Genomic DNA, 17,554 nt, shown 5'->3' with positions numbered 1-17,554 from the left:
TTAAATAATTTAAATTTTTTTTTTTTTTTTTTTTTTTTTTTTAGTAAGACCTAAAATTTTTAGTGGAATTTTCAGCAAAATAACCAAGAAGCCTCCAAGGCTCCATCCCCCCCAAAATTTGTTTTAATTATTTTCCATTGGTTATTTCTGGACTGTCATAGAGAAATACCTGGGTATTTCCCAGGACCTTTAATCACATGTGGCATGTCCAGTAGAGAACTAGCCTGCTAGGTCTAAACACTAGGCACCAGCAATATTCTTCTAGGGGAAAGAGAATCATAAATCAGAAAAGCAATTTAGGGGGCTGAGCTGGCCCCATCCATCTCTGCCCAGGAAGACCTGGGTGGTAAATCTGAAGGCCCACCTGGCACCAAGACAGGTAAGACCTCTTCCACATGACACCCTCCTCAGGGGAGGAGGGAGAACCATTCCAGCTCTTTCCTGAGCTCCTTTTGGAAATTAGTCTTGCCACGGGCCTGATGCCTGAACTGCTTCTTTTTCATACTACCAACATTTATCTTAAGTCTCCCAAACCAAATCTCTGCAGGCATCCACTGGAATCGGAACATCGTACACCCCAATATTGAAAGGTTGGTCCCAGCCAAATTCTCCCCAGCTCACATCTGGGCCACGCTGAGGATGCCCTAACTTGCCTGTGGCTCACTGTATGCACACGCTGGCTAGGGAAGGCAGGAATGGAGAAATTTGGTTTCTTAGGGAGAGAACAGCTACCCAGAGTCAGACCGACTTGGGGAGTGCTTCCAAGTTCCCCTGCCCCTTTCCTGTATCATGCCTCTTCTCTTCTTTCTTTGTTTTCTACTCTTTTTTTCTTTATTCTTTGGGCGGGGGAGGGGACGGGGTTCTGCCCCTTTGTCCCCCTCCTCCTCAGCCCTCACTCTCCTGAGGGCTTCCCTGTGTCTCTGGCACTCGCAGAGGCATCACTCAGGCATGCCCTATCGAGCGCATCATTCGGTGTGGTGCATCGGGGAACAGAGCTGCCACCTCACTGATCCACTGCCTCCCTCCACAGGCCTGGTTCAGGCCATCCATCACTTAGATGAGCCAGCAGGCCAGGCACCCTTGTCAATTCAGCCATGAGGAATCCTTGTGTTTTCTGAGAGGCAGGGAGTGCTTTTGGGATCTTTGTCACAGGTGCCTTGGAGCAGCTGACAGGGAATAGCAAGAGGCCTATGACATGCAGACCATCTCAAAGTGGGTTCTAAGGGAGCAGGAACACTTGTTCACAGTGTCTGCTGAGGCCTAGCCAGATGAGCTGGGCTCATTCTTTAAATTAGGGATTTAAGTTTGCTATAAAGGATAGCTTTCCACCGTAACAGTGCAAAGACCCTGGTGAGAACCACTGAGGATATCTGATACAACTCTTTCCTTGGTGACAGACTAAACTGGAAACTAGCTTATTTTTGGAGTCAGATGGACTTGGGTGGACAGCTCAGCTCTGCCATTTATAAATATGTGTGCCTTTGAGCAAGTCACTTGACCTCTCTGAGCCTCATTTTCTCACCCAAATCACATGGAGTAATGACAATTATGTGAGGTCATATACAGACCTCAGTTCCATCTTCTTAGATGGATAGCCCCTCTATGTTTAATAAATGTCTCTAAGAGAGCCATTATTTTCTAAAGTGAATTTTATAATTCAGTAGGAACTATATGTTATCTCCTTTAATCATCAACACAACCAAGGTAAGAAGGTATCATTTTCTCCACAGAAGCAGAAGGATCATGCTCCAGCTCCACTGTACTGCGTTAACTGGGATCTCAAACACTGGGACCACGTGCTGTCTCAGAACCCCACTGGAGGGGAAAGGCAGTGGTCACCTGGGAGGAAGGATGGACTGAGCCACAAGCCGACACCAGGGCTGGCGGCGGTGCGGGGGTGGGGGGCAGAAGTACATCAAAGTCTTTCCTCTGGAGATTCCCAAACGTGTTTTCCCTTCTTCGAGCTGAGGTACCTGGAAGTTCCCTTACTTTTTCCATTTCCAAGAACAATTAATTAAGGTAGTAACAATGATAACCACTGCCACTTGGAGCACCATGTGCCAGGCCCTGTGCTTCCTGTGCTTTTTCTTATTAGAGTCTAACTAAAAGAAATGACCCCGTGAGGTTGACACTTATATTTTGCAAATGGGAAACTCAGGCTTAAGAAAGATTAACAACGTGCCCAAGGTTAAGAAAGAGTAAATGGTGGGGGCACGATGTGAACCCATGCAGATTCCAGAGCCTACACTCTTAGCCTGCCACTGCCATTGAGGACAGGGCGTTTTCACCATTCATTTCTTAATTCTCCTTTTAAAATAGGTATTTTTATTCTAGTCAGTGCTACCTGTCTGAATCTTGTTATTTCTGGTTGTTTTCCAGTAATCAAAGAACCGTTTACAAAACCCTATGGTGTAACCATAACCCTACTCTGGGAAAAAAAAAGTGGTGAAAGTAACATTTCTACCTGACTCCCACACCCTAAAAGAAGACGTTATTTCCACATTCTCAGCTAGACTGTTTCTCTACTGGGTGGGAATTTCTCCACAAGTGATGGTGGAAGGAAAAGGCACTCTGAGCTCTGCCAACTCCAACCTCCCGAATACAGAGAAGTCAGGCAATGCTGAACACTTACCTTATCACCATTTGCTTGTTGGGGTCATAGAGGGACATGAAAAGCTCAGCGTCTTCCCCAATTCTGCACACAAAGTTTCTCACAAAGACATAGAGGCTGTGGGTAGGGGATGAGGAGATCCGGGAATACATTCCATAATCAGGCTGATCTTTTGACTGAGAGGTGGAAGGAAAAGGGAGGAAAATGGAGAAAATTAGCCCAGCACCACTTAGGACAACAGAAAGATGGCCCTGAATATTAAGAATCATGTAAGTTTCAAGCCTAAAGATTTCAGCATTATATCCAGGCCTTCCACCAAAAGTTCCTGTTGTCTGAGCCAAGTCACTTTGACCCTCTTGGCCTTGATCTTGGGAAATACCACAAATGACCCAGACTTCCACATAAAGTTTAGTGTCATAAAAAGCACAAACTATAAATGAAAAAAAATGCTTAAACAGACTTTATCAAAACTAAAAATTTTGCTTTTTGAAAGACACATTTAAGAAAATGAAAGGCCAGGTACACACCGGGAGAAAATTTATTTGCAGAACATGTATCTGATAAAGAATTTGTATCCAGAATATACAAAGAATTCTTACAACTCAATGACAAGAAAATCAACCCAATGAAAATGGGCAAGGTATCTGAACAAACACTTCACAAAAAAAAGATACAAATGGTAAAGGCCAGTAAGCACATGAAGAGATGCTCAAAATCACTAGTCATTCAGGGACATTCAAAACAACAGTGAGATACCACTACACAACCACTAGAATGGCTAAAGTTAAAAGACTGACAATATCAAGTGCTAACAAGAATGTAGAGGAACTGGCACTCCCATAGATTTTGCTGATGGGAATGCAAAATCGTACAGGCCTTTTGGGAAATAGTATGTTGGTACCTGAAAAAGTTAAATATGTACTTATCATATGCTCCAACGATTATTATCCAGAAAGAATAAAATCATGTGCCCACACAAAGATTTATATGAAAATGTTCATAGTGTTATTAGTTATAATAGCCCTGAATTAGAAACAACCCACATATTCAACAACTGATCAATGATATATACCACTGGCAACTGGTCCATGGTATAGCAACTCAGCAATGAAAAGGAAAAAACACTAATACATACAACAACACGAACTTCAAAAACAGCATGCTGAGTAAAAGAAGTCAAACACAAAAACCATATGGGACTTCCCTGGTGGCGCAGCAGTTAAGAATCGCCTGCCAATGCAGGGGATGCAGGTTCAAGCCCTGGTCCGGGAATAACCCACATGCCACAGAGCAACTAAGCCTGTGTGCCACAACTACTGAGCCCACGTGTCACAACTACTGAAGCCCACGCACCTAGAGCCCGTGCTCCACAACAAGAAGCCACCGCAATGAGAAGCCCACACACCCCATCAAAGAATAGCCCTCGCTCGCCGGAAATAGAGAAAGCCCACATGCAGCAACGAAGACCCAATGCAGCCAAAAATAAAAAATGTATATAAAATAAATAAATTTATAAAAAAAGACATATGATTCCATTTATATTAAATTCTAGAAAAGACAAAATATAGTCACAAAAGGGGTTGCCTGGGGCTTGGGACTGGGGAAGGGGGTTGACTGCAAAGGAACTCAAAGAAACTTTTAGGATCATGGAGCTATTCTATACCTTGACTGCGGTAGAGTCTGCCCAACACTATGTATTAATAAGATCCATTAGACTGTAATTTTAAATGAATTAATTTTATTGTATGAAAATTACATCTCAGTAGAGCTAAAAATAAAGTTGCTTTCAAACAATACACAGTGGATAAAATACTTTTTAAAAATATAAATCAGATTATGTTAACCTTGTAAAGATTACGTTTCCTTGGAATCTTTTATTGGCTTCTTACCACAGTTGGAATAATACTTTAGCTCTTCCCCATGACACTTAGGTCCTATGAGAACTGGCTCCTGCTACTTACCTCTCCAAAGCATTGCCTTCACTCTTCCACTGTTCATTATGGACCATCCATACTGACCTTCCTACTCCTTGAACATTCAAAACTCAGTCCTACCTCGGGGTCTTTGCACTTGCTGATCCCCCTGCATTGAACATCTTGTCCCCAGATCTTCCCAGGCCTGCTGCCTTCACGTTATACAAGTGTCATCTCAGATGTCCCTCCTGGGAGAGGCCTTTCCTGATGGTACCTTTTAAAATAGCTCCTGATTCACTCTGATTCACATAACACTAACTGATTGCCTTTCAGAAACGTATCGCCAACTGGAATTATTTACTTATTTACTTTTTTAACATTTCTTCTTTTTTCCTCTCTGGAATATAAAAGGTCCATGAGAACAGGAAACTTGCCTGGCATTAAACCACCTGGGGGTTAATTGTGGAATGAATCAAGATCCAAGTACAAAAACACAATAAAATGCATGTGGTTACTGATGATCTCAGGTCATAGGACAGATGTCCCTTTGAATAATATAAAATCTGGTTAATTAGCTTATTATTTTAAGCTTATGATGTGCTAAAGCCTGCTTCACTTGGCCAAGCCTAGTTCACAAAGCTCACCATCTCTTCCTTGATACGCTCTGTGATTTTATCAGTCGCTTCCTCGTGTGCATGGAACAAGCTGATGACACTGGTATTATCAGGGTCCAAGATATTTCCATCTTCATCTCTGACAATCAGATCAAGCTCAAGGATTCTGAAAAGCAAAAATGTGAGATGATAAATCAAGGGAGGTTGAAGCCTGTAGAACGTTGGTGAGAAGTTTCTACCAGAAAGCTTACCTGATTTCTGAGCATCATAGGCTCCCATAGCATAGCTCTATACAGACAGCCTGTACACAGGCTGGGAGTCACACTGATATAGCTCAGCCTTTCTGGGAGGTACTGTGGTAGTGCGTATTAAGAAAATTTTAATGTGTATTTCCTGTGATACTGAACTTAGAAAGACAACCACACTTGAACAAGGATGTGTGTTGCATCAGCAAAGTGTCAAAAAAAACTAAAATGTCAGTCAAAGGGGGAATGACAAACTGTCATCCGTAACGGAATTCTATGTAGTCGGGTTTTAAAAATATGATATAGTTTTGACATGTTTAATGGTATGTATTAGTGAAGAAAAAAATCAAGCATGGAAAAAAATCAAGCATGGAAAGATGCATACAGTGTGTTTTAAGTAAAAAACAAGCAAACAAAGAAACCAAGCAAACAAAGAAACCAAGGCAGGTATGTTACCTGGGTGCATGTACAGAGAGAAAGGTATGGACAAAAGGCACCAAACTACAACATGCATGCCTGTGAGGAGAGGTAGGGCACTGGGACTAGGAGGGGTGGAGGGGTCAAGGGAGAATTTTGCCTTATCTCTATTTGCCTTATCTCTATTTGTTTAATGTTTCTATAACATAACATAATATAGTATGATATATAATACATATGCAGAGAAGGTATTCATGTACCGCTTATTCAATGATACCTTGAAAATAGTCGTTGGGGGAGAAATCTCAGATGTATCCATTGTTACCCACAGTTTGCTCTTTAGCTCTGTGACTTCCAGGTCACAAGATTTTCCCTGTTTGGTATTGATTTGTTTCAGCTGCATCTGCCATTCTGATTGGCATCAATGATACTAGTAACAGCAAAATACTCACACAGCACTTGCGATAAGCTGTACCTTAAATTCTTCACACATATTGAGGCATTTAACTCTTGTAACAACGCTGTGAGGGAAGTACTATTAATACCTGCATTTTACAGATGAAGAAAAGACTGAGGATAATTTACTCCAGGTCACATAGCTAGTAAAAAGTAATACGGCATCCTAGTCTGCACTCTTAACCTTTATGGTATACCTTCAAGATAGGAGGCTCTTAGAGGCAGCACTGGGTTTGCGGACGGGGGTTATGCTCGCACAGGTCCTAACCGGAAGCTGCTTTTGCATCTGACGTTGACATGGAGGACCTCAGTTGTCTATACAAAGAGGGGAGGGGGCGGTGGGCTGATGGAGACTCTGAGAGGAACAACGGTGGTCCTGCTTAGGCACCACTACCACCAAGCACCAGACAGGGTCAGGGCAGCAAGGACAGATGAAGGAGACTATGTTTTCATCTCTTATTTGACAATTGGATAGAGAGGCACATCTCTCATGTCATCCAAATGCAAACAGAAGGGAGCCAAAGTTCACCCATTTGTCCACATTCATTAGGAAATTAACTTCCAACTAGATATGACTCATAATGTTGCACAGCCATGCTGCTGAATGGGCAACACTAAGGGGGAATAAATGTATTCAACTAATGCTGAGCAGTGGCTCTCACAACCTGGGAAAAGACGAAGCACAGCCAATACATAATTTAATGCTGCGATCTCTCTAGCTCCTTTCTCTTCGAAATTTATCAAAGTGGATTCGGTTCTAAAATGTATGAATAAAACATTCTTCCGGGTCCAGCTGTCTTGGGATTTGAAGGAATCATTTGAGGATTCCTCACTCCTTGGATACCGAAGAGCCTGTCCATTACCAGTTTCATCTGAAACTTGGAAGCTTTAGTAGACAAGGGGCAGGATTGATGGGATTCCCATGACCCACGATCAGGAGAGGCTTCTTCCCAATAGGACAGCAAACCATTCATTTTGGAGAACTGAGCGTTTTGACCGTTTCTCCCTAGAAGGTAGCCCCACTGCTCTCTCTGTTCAAGAAAGTGATAAAATGAACCCAAGACGAGGGCAGGGGAGGAAGTCCTCACTGTATGCCTTTTCCAAAAAAATAATAAAAATTTTTATTATTTAATTGTTCATGCTCATCTCTCAGCTCCTCTCAGCTTCTCTCTCTCTCTTTCTCTAAATTTCTTCACCTAATAATTCCTGCCAGTGTTGTGTGATGCAGGGCAGGTGTCACCCCCTGCCCTGCCTCCTCCCACCCTCTCGTTCACGCTTCTTCCTCTCGTGAAACGCGTGACTTCTTACTCAACTGTCTGCTTACTTCTCTTTCTCTTACTAATAATCCTCATAGTCCTCAGGAGGCAGTAGAATGCAGTGGTTAAGTGCCTGAACTCTGGAGCCAAGGTACCTGGTTCAAATTCCAGTGCATCTTGGGCAAAATGACCTAATTAGCCTGTGAGCCTCCATTTCCTCATCTAAGAAATAGGGATGATAATTGTACCTGCCTCACAGAGTTGTCGCGAGACTTAACCAAGTTAATGCATGGAAAGTGCTTAAAACTGTACCTGGCAGGCAGTAAGCACTCAGAAAGTTATTATTAGTTCTCTTTGCTTGCCTTTTGTTGTTGTTGTTGCATAGAGAGGCTGTATTTTGTAAATGTCTGTGTCCTGAGGGCCTCTCCGGTGCTCGACAAAAGTTTGATGGCTGAAGGAAGGAATGGAATTTCTGGGGGAAGAAATAGGCTGATTCTGACCAGTCCTCCAAGACTCAGAGCTCTGCTTCCCTGACTCTCACAGCCAGAGGTTGATGGTCCTCATGCTGTTCCTGACACTCTGACCTGAAATCTGGCCTGGTTTTCAGGAAGCTGCCTATCCCATATCAGAGCTCTGAGCCCCCAAGACACCAGGCCTATATTAATTTAAGGCGCACAAATCTCTCTCAGTTCCAGCTGAAGTCGTCGGGGAAGTGAAGCAAGAAACAAGGGGCCCCTCAGCTCAGGGCCTCGGTCTCCGAGGATGTCTCTCACTTCCCCAAAGGCAACTGACTGAAACTGAAAGCACAGTGCTGATCCAGGCGATGCTGTAGAGGGAGGCTGATTTAGGGAGGATCCTCTTTCTCCTTTCACCACCATTCACCTACTGCATGCAGATCCTATGCCCAGCACATAGAAATGAATCTGCCTTAGAGGAGCTCCCAACACACCATGGGAGACAGGCCAGTAAGGAGGTAATTACTGGTCAGGGTGCTAAGGGCCTGCAAGAGTGCCTAACCCAGCCAGGGCGGGTGGGGGAAAATCAGGGAAGGCTTCCTAAGAGTGGTGACCATTTTTTCCATCCTTGGTCCTTATTGTCAGAAGCCCCCATGAGGAAACATCTGAAGGTCACAGATGCCATTACTGCAAAGCAGCAAAACACCCTCAATTCCCACGTCCCAGCTGCGACCATGCTCAGCTAAAGATATCACTGTACCAATGGCAGCAACAGCTGCAGAGCAAGCCCTTCCTGTCACTTTGGGATGATGAGCATGATAAGCAGATTTGGACTCGCCTGCCAGCTGCCAGCAGGGGAACCAGCAGAGGGACCGTGCTCCTGGGATGGGAAGCAGCCATAAGCTGGACCCACTGGCTTTCCTCTTTGGATCATCTTCCTAGTGCGTGTGACAAAGGCAAGGAAGCCTGGCTGCTAGGAAAATTTCTTTTTTTATTCCCACTTAATAGGCTCTTTCCACTTCCCCCTCAGGCCCTATGTTCCAGGCTTCTGACCCACTTTGCAGTCTTCTGAACATGCTGTTTTCTCATGCACTCACTCCCAGCCTCCCTTTTTTTAAAAACCTACTTAACACTTCTTTATCTTTCAAAATTTAACTCTGGTCACCTCCTCCAGGAAGCCTTCCTTGACTTCCTTCTCCAAATTGAACTAAGAATGCTCTTGCCTCCTAAGCCATCAAAGTTACCACAATACATATAAATAGTTTACTTGTAGCTCACTCTTAACTGGCCTGTGGTCCCTTAGTGTACAGGAACTTTTATTTCTGTGGCCTCAAAAAACCTAGCAGGAAATCAGGCCAATCATAAGTGCTTAATACATGCTTGTTGTTGGGATGAATAAACAAATAAGTAGGATGTTTGGAGAGCATTCACATAATCAGGAGGGGGAGGGCCTTTACAGTTGTCAAATGTTATCCAACTAGTATAATGGTGAGGCCCAGGGGCTCTAGAGCCAGATTGCCTGGTCTAAATTCTGGTTCTGCCATTTACTAGCTATGTGACTTTGGACCTGTTAGTTAACCTCTTTAAGAGCCTCAGCTTCTTCGTCTGAAAAAATGAGGATACTAAAACTGCATGCCTCATAGAGTTGTTATAAGAATTAAATAAGAGGGGCTTCCCTGGTAGTGCAGTGGTTAAGAATCCACCTGCCAATACAGGGGACATGGGTTTGAGCGCCAGTCCGGGAAGATCCCACATGCCGCAGAGCAACTAAGCCCGTGCACCACAACTACTGAGCCGGTGCTCTAGAGCCCACAAGTCACAGCTACTGAGACCCGCGCGCCTGGAGCCTGTGCTCCACAACAAGAGAAGCCACCGCAATGAGAAGCCTGCACACCGCAACAAACCACAACCAGAGAAAGCCGCGCACAGCAACAAAGACCCAACACAGCCAAAAAATAAATAAAATTTAAAAATTAAAAAAGAATTAAATAAGACAATGGATGTGAAACACAAAGCTAAAGACTGGTGCATAATAAGCTTGGATTAGGTGTTAGTGTTAGTTATAATGTTATTATCATTACTATTATTATTAGTGCATTGTCCTGCCTCAAAAAATTGTTTCACACTCTCCTTAACTTCACAGCATTCAAACTAACCAATTTCTGCTTCTTTCCCTTTGAGGAAATGCTTTTGTAACTGTGCATATGAGTTAGCTGATGGCATGTGGCTTAGATTAATGTAGGATGGGGAAGGGACATTAAGTCTCACATTGGGATTTAAGAGAGAGCTTTGTAAATGCAGGAATAAAATGACAACTAAGCTGAAAGTGAACCAGCATGACTGTGTTCCCCAGCCCCTTGGAAGTAGGTTAAATGAGTGTCCTAAATCTCTAGCCCGCTAATAACCACTGGATAAGCAAGCCTCTCTCCACTTGCATGTCCCTGGGTCCCACGAGGGTGATAGCAAAGGCACACAAGCACGGTCGTTGGTAACAGCCTTCTCCCAAATAGAAAGTGGCAAACTGGCATCTAAAAATGAAACCTAGCTTCTCATAGGGAGAAAGGGAAGAAGTGGGGTGGGTGGGGAAAGAAAACATCTTTTTGGAGGAAAGAGACGTTACTTGTTGCCATAGTCAATTCTGGACGTGACTTTCTGCTTCAGTTCCTTCAGCTCGTCCTTGGGCAAAGTTCCTGAGAGGAGCTGTGACCGCCAGTCCATCAGGTCGTACATCATGGACTGCACCTGGAGGAACCGCTCCTTTCTGCTGGCCTAGGAGCAGAAACAGGAAACAATCACAGTCACCTGCACTGAAGGTCTTGGGCCTCCATCTGGCAAACTGGGCCAAAGTCAAGCATGCATGTTCCGGGGCCATGGCTCGAGTGCCTCTCTTGGCCCCTACCCAGCTGTGAAGGGATTGGGTGGTGGTCTGAGTCATTCACATGTTTCCTCCCCCAGGGCCACAGGGGTTTCTCAAAAGCAAAAGTAATAATCCCAATCACTTCCTGGTTTAAAAAAAGAGGGGTTATTTCTGACTCTTATCCGAAAAGTTACATGTTGAATAGGAATGCCATGAACATCTGCTGCAATGCAGGTCTCAGAGGCCAGGCCCTTTAAGGCTGAGAACCAGGGCCACTGCTCTGGTGCAAAAGGCCTGTTTCTAGTGCAGTGTTCCCCCAAGTGTAACATGCGTACCACACAAGGGACATGAGATGGTTTTTGTTGGTACAAAGACACACATTAGGGACCCATACGGTGATTCTCCTCTAGTCTCTTCCCATCCTTCTGTTTAAGGGCAAGAGAAAGTTGCAGTTTCATGGCAATATGACTTTAACCCCTCTCTCACATTTGTTAATTTCTTTTTTTTTTAACAAAAAGAGAGAGAAGTTCTTTGGCTCCCACTTTTTGACAGGTACTACTTGATGACATTGTTTTGTTTTCATGTATTTATTTGAATGATGTTCTAATTGTGCCAAGTGCTTTTGGCTGTGCATTTGGGAAGCACGTGTGAAGTGATAAAAGTATATATACCTATTGGGTCTTTCTCCCCAGTTTCTGGCACAGAGCTCCTAAAATGCTTGGAATTTCCTAAGTGATAGATGTGTCTTTTCTTATTCACAAGGAGCCCGTTTTGACCAGACCTGAGTCTGTGCTAATGATATGAGTCCTAGAGAGCTTCAAGGATGGGGGCTGGCTATCAGAGGAACCAACCATGTGGTTAGAGGGTTGGAACTTTCAACTCCAACCCCCAACCTCCAGGGAGGTTAGAAGGGTTGGAACTTGATTCAATCATTCAATCATGCCTATGTAATGAAATGCAGATTAAAACTCTTGAACAACGAGGTTCAAGTAGCTTCCCGGAAGGTAAACATATTGATGTGCTGGGAGGGTGGCACGCCTTCCCTGGGGAAGGCATGGAAACTCTGTGCCCATCGCTACCCCAGTACCTTCCTCTGTGTCTCTCTTCCATTGGCTGTTCCTGAGTTGTATCCTTTATAATAAAACTGTAAGAGTAGTACTTTCCTGAGTTTTGTGAGTTGTTCTAAGGACACACGGAACCTGAGGTGAGGTTGGAGGGGTGTTGTGGGAGTCCCCGAATTTGTACCAAGTTGGACAGATGTGTGGGGAGCCTGGGACCTGGGACTTGCAACTGGCATCTGAAGAGAGGGCAGTCATGTAGAACTGAGCCCTTAAACTCTGGGGAGTCAGTGTTAGAACTGAATTGAATTGAATTATAGGGCATCCAGTTGGTGCTGGAGAGTTGGAGGATTGTTGGAATGACACAGCATGTTGTAAAGTTCCTTATGTAAGTCATTTAAGTTTACTAAAAAGGAAGACAACTTAGGTTTTAAGTAAATACTTCATGGGTGGTATGCAGATATGGTAAGAATCATGAACTGGAGGTTTAAGGATCACTTTACTAGGGTAAAGGGCATGATGGACTTGCAATTCAAAGATTTCTTAAGGAAAATGCCAAGCTTCCACGGTGCCTGGGTATGTGATGTGTAAAAGGGGTGGTAGAAATAAGTAATAAATCACTTTAGCCTCAAGTCTGCTGTCTGCCCCCTAAACTGTCCTAACAACCTTTGGGAAACTTATAGAATGGTAACTGAATATGCCCATTACCATATATTATGAAATATCCACATGGGAGTCAACATTTATGACCATAAAATGTGACTCTACAAACAGAACGTGTGCAACAGCAGGTGTACACGATGCCGTAACAAATATGCAGTAAGCCTCGGTTGACATTTTCACTCTCAGTTTAATGGTTTTCTTAGCTGCTCTCTTTCATTAGGAGTTTTAGAAACTTCAAAGGAGGATTTTAAATTAGATTTACTTCAATACAGGGAAAACTCGTATAAAACACGCTCTTTGTTTTCCAGGGTCAAAGCTCCCTCATACATCTGAGGACAACAGTCATTAGTTAATTAATATATGAGAACAGTATTTCTCAACGTGTTATAGGCAGACCACCAAATCAAAATCTCTAAGTTTATTAAAATGCAGAGCCCCATTGAAGGAAGCTGTATTTTTAATAGCTCTCAAGGTGATTCTTAAGCATACTCAAGTTTGATGACTTTTTCAGTAGTTTAAAAAAAAACAGAAGGATCACACCAGATGCCCATTCACTATGGCTCTGTCACTAGCTCGCAGTATGGCTTTGAGAAAGTCACCTAACTTCTCTGGGCCTTGATAGCCTCATACTGTTTGCTATACTATGTCAAGGCTAAATTCCATATTTGAACCAAGCCAAAAACTGCAAGAAGCTTCCATCCCAGGGAGCAGGGTTTTGAGTCTTACCACGTAGAGCTGTTTCCAGATGCTGCCCCATTCCCAAAGTGTCGTTGTCACTTCTTGTGCCAGAGGAATTTCTGCAGGAATAATGTTCTCGATATTCCTATTTAAGGTGGGAGAGAAAATGGTGTGAAATTGAGACCCAGGTGCTAACAAGATAAGATGCTGGCAAATTTGCATTAAGCTACAGCTGCTGAGAGGGGCCTTCCTGGCAGGAGACTAAACCGCCTCTAATATCTACACCAATTACATTATGTAGATGCAAGGGACTTCCTTTTTAATGTCCTCCTTCATTGGGTGGGCCCTCCAAGCTCATTATTCAGGAGTAATCTACTTTAATTCAGTTCAAAGGCAGCTGCCAGTGAAAAGTTTGATTCTCCAAATTTACTAATACCCCCTCAGAATCAGATCTGAACATGAATCAATTTGCATTGGATCTCCCATCCAGTGAGGGAAAGGAGATAAATAAATACAGCACAAAGAAGACGGATCGGCTGAGCATCCTTCGCATCTGCCAAGTCAGGTTTTCAAAGTAGACAGGACAGTGACATCCATGAGCCACTGGAGGGTCAAGTGTGGGGAAGGATGGCAAATACCTTTTTTTCTCCACTGTCACTTCTTTGATGTGGATAAAGGATTTAGGAAAAATGCCCTGTTGGGGATAAGATAAGACAAGGTGAGATAGTATGACTTGTCCCTACAGAAAAAAACTGACCCCAGGTCTTCATGATTTTTCCAAAAGCTGCTAGCTGGTAAAAACCTCAAACTTTACAGGAATAATCCCAGTCCAAGAGAACAAGTGGTAGGTGCCAAATCTACTCTTTTAGGTCTGGTTCCTCTCCAGTTCTTTATCAGTTGTTCAGGATCCCACAGTAGCCCTAGATTCCAAAGGATGCTCCAACCCCACTGCGGACACTCACCCTATCAGATGGGCAAGGCTGGAGTGCCTGAAAGACTCACTCTAAGGGAGAATAGTGTTCTGCCTCTCGCCTCTCCTGCCTGGGACAGCAGCCACCCTTCACAGTCAGGAAAGGTCAGGTCCTGAGGCAACAGTGTCCCTGGTTGCATATGGGTTGCTTTGATTTGAGATCTCTTTCTCTCTGCATTTATTTTATTGTTCATGATGGAGGAAGGAAAAAGCATCTATTATTTCCTTGCTCTATAAGCTTAGCTCCGTTAAGAGAACTTGATCAATTACTTGGAAATTCCTTCATAAATTCAGCCAGCGTGCACACTGGGGACATCGGGTCACTGCGCTAGACACTGTGAGATGTAGAGAGATGAGCAAAGCAGGCGCTTGCTCCCATGGAGATGGCGGTGTGCTGTGGGGCTGGGGCAGGGGAACTCCCTGAGGTCAGAGACTGGACCTGTCCCTTCTGAGTCACGTTGCACACATAGGTGAGGAAATGATGAAAGCCCCAAGCAATGCTAAACAAAGGCAGTAGGAGATAAATTTCAAATAAAAAATGCACGATTCCACGGGACTTGAAAAATCATATGCCACTGGCATATTTCAGGGAGAAGAGAGCTCTGGAGGTTGACCTTAAAGAATGAGTGAAAGGGGAAGGCACTGAGGCACAGCGAGGAAATCACAGGACACAAGGAGGGAGGAATGGAATCAGTCTGCAGAGGAGCAACAGTGGGAGATGAGTGCCCAGGGGGCTGGCAGGGTCATGTACAGACATCCAAGATTGTCCCAAATAAAAACAAATTGACCTCACCTGCAACATTTTGTGCTTTACAAGGTATCCCCTATACCAGTCTGCAAAGAGAAAACAAAGAAACAGGTTTTTCATCTATTCGTACAAGAAACTATTGAGAAGTGCTTTAGACCTTAGGTACAGATCAAAGCCCTAGGATTCAACAGTCTCTTGAATTAGTTGCCAACATCTCCAAAAAGCATCCACAAATACAAGGATTTCATATAAAAATGCAAATTTCATCCTTCTTTTGAAAGAACAGGAGGCGCAGAGATGGTGGCCAGTGCTCACGCATGGTTGCAGTTGGCTGGTGGTGAGAAGCAGCTGGTCCCATCAGACAAAGCAGGCGCCTCCAACTCACCAGCCTCTACTTAGCCCCTCACTTATTTCCATTAACTGCCTGGGTCCTTCTTGTGTTCATATGCATGTTTTCAACCTCTACCTTAGGGACACAGAAAGGCTGAGAATGTCTGAGGGAGTTTGGCGAACATCCTAAGATAATGGCCGCAGTTCTAACAGCAGCAAATTGTGTCTAAAATGTGATTTGCAGAAGTTAGTCATTACAAAACAGACAAGTTCAGGGATGGGTAAAAGGACAGGAATTTTAAGAGATTCTTCCCTTTGCAGGAATATCAAAAATGACTCAATTAACAGAGATCCAAATTATACACAGTCCTCGGACAAAATGAACCTCAGTAGAGCAAGTATTGATGACTATAATGAGCCTACTGGCCTTTGAAATGATTCAAGCACAGCCAAGTAGTGGCATTTGTCATCTCTGTAAATAAAAAGCGTCTGTCAGGCGCCTCATTAGCACACCCTCATTACTGGGCTGACAGATTGTTGTCGAAATATGTTCTCAACAGACATACTTGCAAGCTCCAAAACAAACAACTTAAAATGTAAAGTCACCCCTCCCAGTCATGAGCCAGCTTGAGGGTCAGGTCATAAAGAAAGTTCTAAAGCAACAGGGTCCCAAAGTGGTTCCTATTTTGAAAGACAGAAAGGTAGAGGAGGGAGAGAAGGAGAAAAGGAAGGAGAGAGAAAGGAAGGAATGGAGGCTGGAGAAAAAGAATCTCAGGTTTGGAATAAAAAACCGTTCTAAGCACTCTTCATATATGAAGCCTTTTAATCTTCGTAACAACCACATGAGGTGGGAAATTCAATTATCCCGTTTTACAGAAGAGTGGCCCACCTGAGGCACAGAGAAGTTGAGTAACTTGACCACAGTTACCCAGCTAGTAAGTGACAGTGCCAGGATCCGAACGTAAACAGCCATCATACTGTGCTTCCTGTCTAATGGAAGAAGGAGCATGGTATTTGCCTAATGTTTTCATCCTCCCAACATCTGAATCCCCAAAACTACAACCCCACTAAGTACTTCCAGTGGTGGAAAACTTTCTACTTCATGAAGAATCACATTCTATTTTCACACTCCTCTAATAATTTTCCCTATAACTATCAGTAATAATTAACTGTGAACAATAATGCTTATATTATATTAACAATAGTGCTTGCTGTGTGCCAGGAACTCTGGTAAAGTTTTTTGTTTTGTTTTTTTCAAATTACAAATTAATCTTCACAATGATTCTATAAAGTAGGTACTATTATTGCCTCAATTCTGCAAATGAAAATAGAGAGGCACAGAGAGATTAAGCAACTTGCTCATGGTCACACAGCTAGTGAGTAATGCAGTTAAGACCTAAACCCAAGCATCTGACTCTGGAGGTGACACTCTAGTACTGCACTAGAACAACCTCCTTTATTTGCAGTTCTTTCCCATTCAACAAACAAGATATAAGAGCATCTCTGTAACATTACTAGCTACCATTAATTGATTACTTAATGCACACAAAGCTGTATGCTAAGTGTTGTACATGTATTCTCTCATTCAGTGCTCATATCCATACTGTGAGCTAAGTAATATTCCCACTCTGTAGATGAAGAAATTAAGATTCAAGTCAGTTGAGGTACTGGGCCAAATCACATGCCAGGGTTCAAGGGCAAGTCTGTGTGGCTTCAAAGCCAGCCCTCAAAGCTGTTCCACCACATTGTCCCCCATTCAATGAGCACAAATACAGATAACGTTCTCTTAAAGCACAGATACAGTTAAGGATTTCTTGGTTGCAGTGACCTGAATCCACCTTATTGGCCAAGGCCACCAAAATCCACCAGATAGTAGGAAAACAACCAAGGGACAACTAGTCTGCCCACATCTGGCTCTCCACGACAGGGGCTCCATCAGGGACCCCTGACTTCCAGTGACATTGCCCTCTCTCACCCTTGAGAATCAGTGACTTGCCACCCCTTGTCGGTATCCTGATTCGCAAAACTTCAACTCACTCCTGAGCAAGAAATCGACTGACGCTTACCGCCAGCATATACATTCTGGCTCCCAGATTTAAGTTCAACAAACACTGACTGTGCACTACTGTGTACATAACATTCGGCTAGGTGCTTTCAGAAATAAATCCCCAGTGATCCTTGATGAGATAGGCTTACCACCATCTCCACTTGCTAGATGATGATAAAGCATCCACTGCATCAGAGCTGTCCTTAGGACTTTTTCTGATATCCCCAACCCTGCTG

At 43.6% G+C, this 17,554-nt stretch overlaps 1 protein-coding gene across 1 annotated transcript in view; it reads right to left on the bottom strand.

Moving 5' to 3' along the window:
* DOCK2 (dedicator of cytokinesis 2) overlaps positions 1-17,554 on the bottom strand; it is a 424,501-nt gene that overhangs the window by 378,441 nt on the left and 28,506 nt on the right. The window contains exons 3-8 of the mRNA XM_007447828.1: positions 14,987-15,027; positions 13,862-13,917; positions 13,272-13,368; positions 10,588-10,736; positions 5,169-5,304; positions 2,633-2,787 (exon numbers count right to left, since the gene is read on the bottom strand). Coding sequence (XP_007447890.1) covers positions 2,633-2,787; positions 5,169-5,304; positions 10,588-10,736; positions 13,272-13,368; positions 13,862-13,917; positions 14,987-15,027 — 634 coding nt within the window. The remainder of the gene's footprint in view (positions 1-2,632; positions 2,788-5,168; positions 5,305-10,587; positions 10,737-13,271; positions 13,369-13,861; positions 13,918-14,986; positions 15,028-17,554) is intronic.

The sequence above is a fragment of the Lipotes vexillifer genome, unplaced genomic scaffold (genome assembly GCF_000442215.2).
Source record: "Lipotes vexillifer unplaced genomic scaffold, Lipotes_vexillifer_v1.1 scaffold370, whole genome shotgun sequence".
In the NCBI taxonomy this organism is placed as follows: Eukaryota; Metazoa; Chordata; class Mammalia; order Artiodactyla; family Lipotidae; genus Lipotes; species Lipotes vexillifer.
This window is presented reverse-complemented; position numbering and strand designations above follow the sequence as displayed.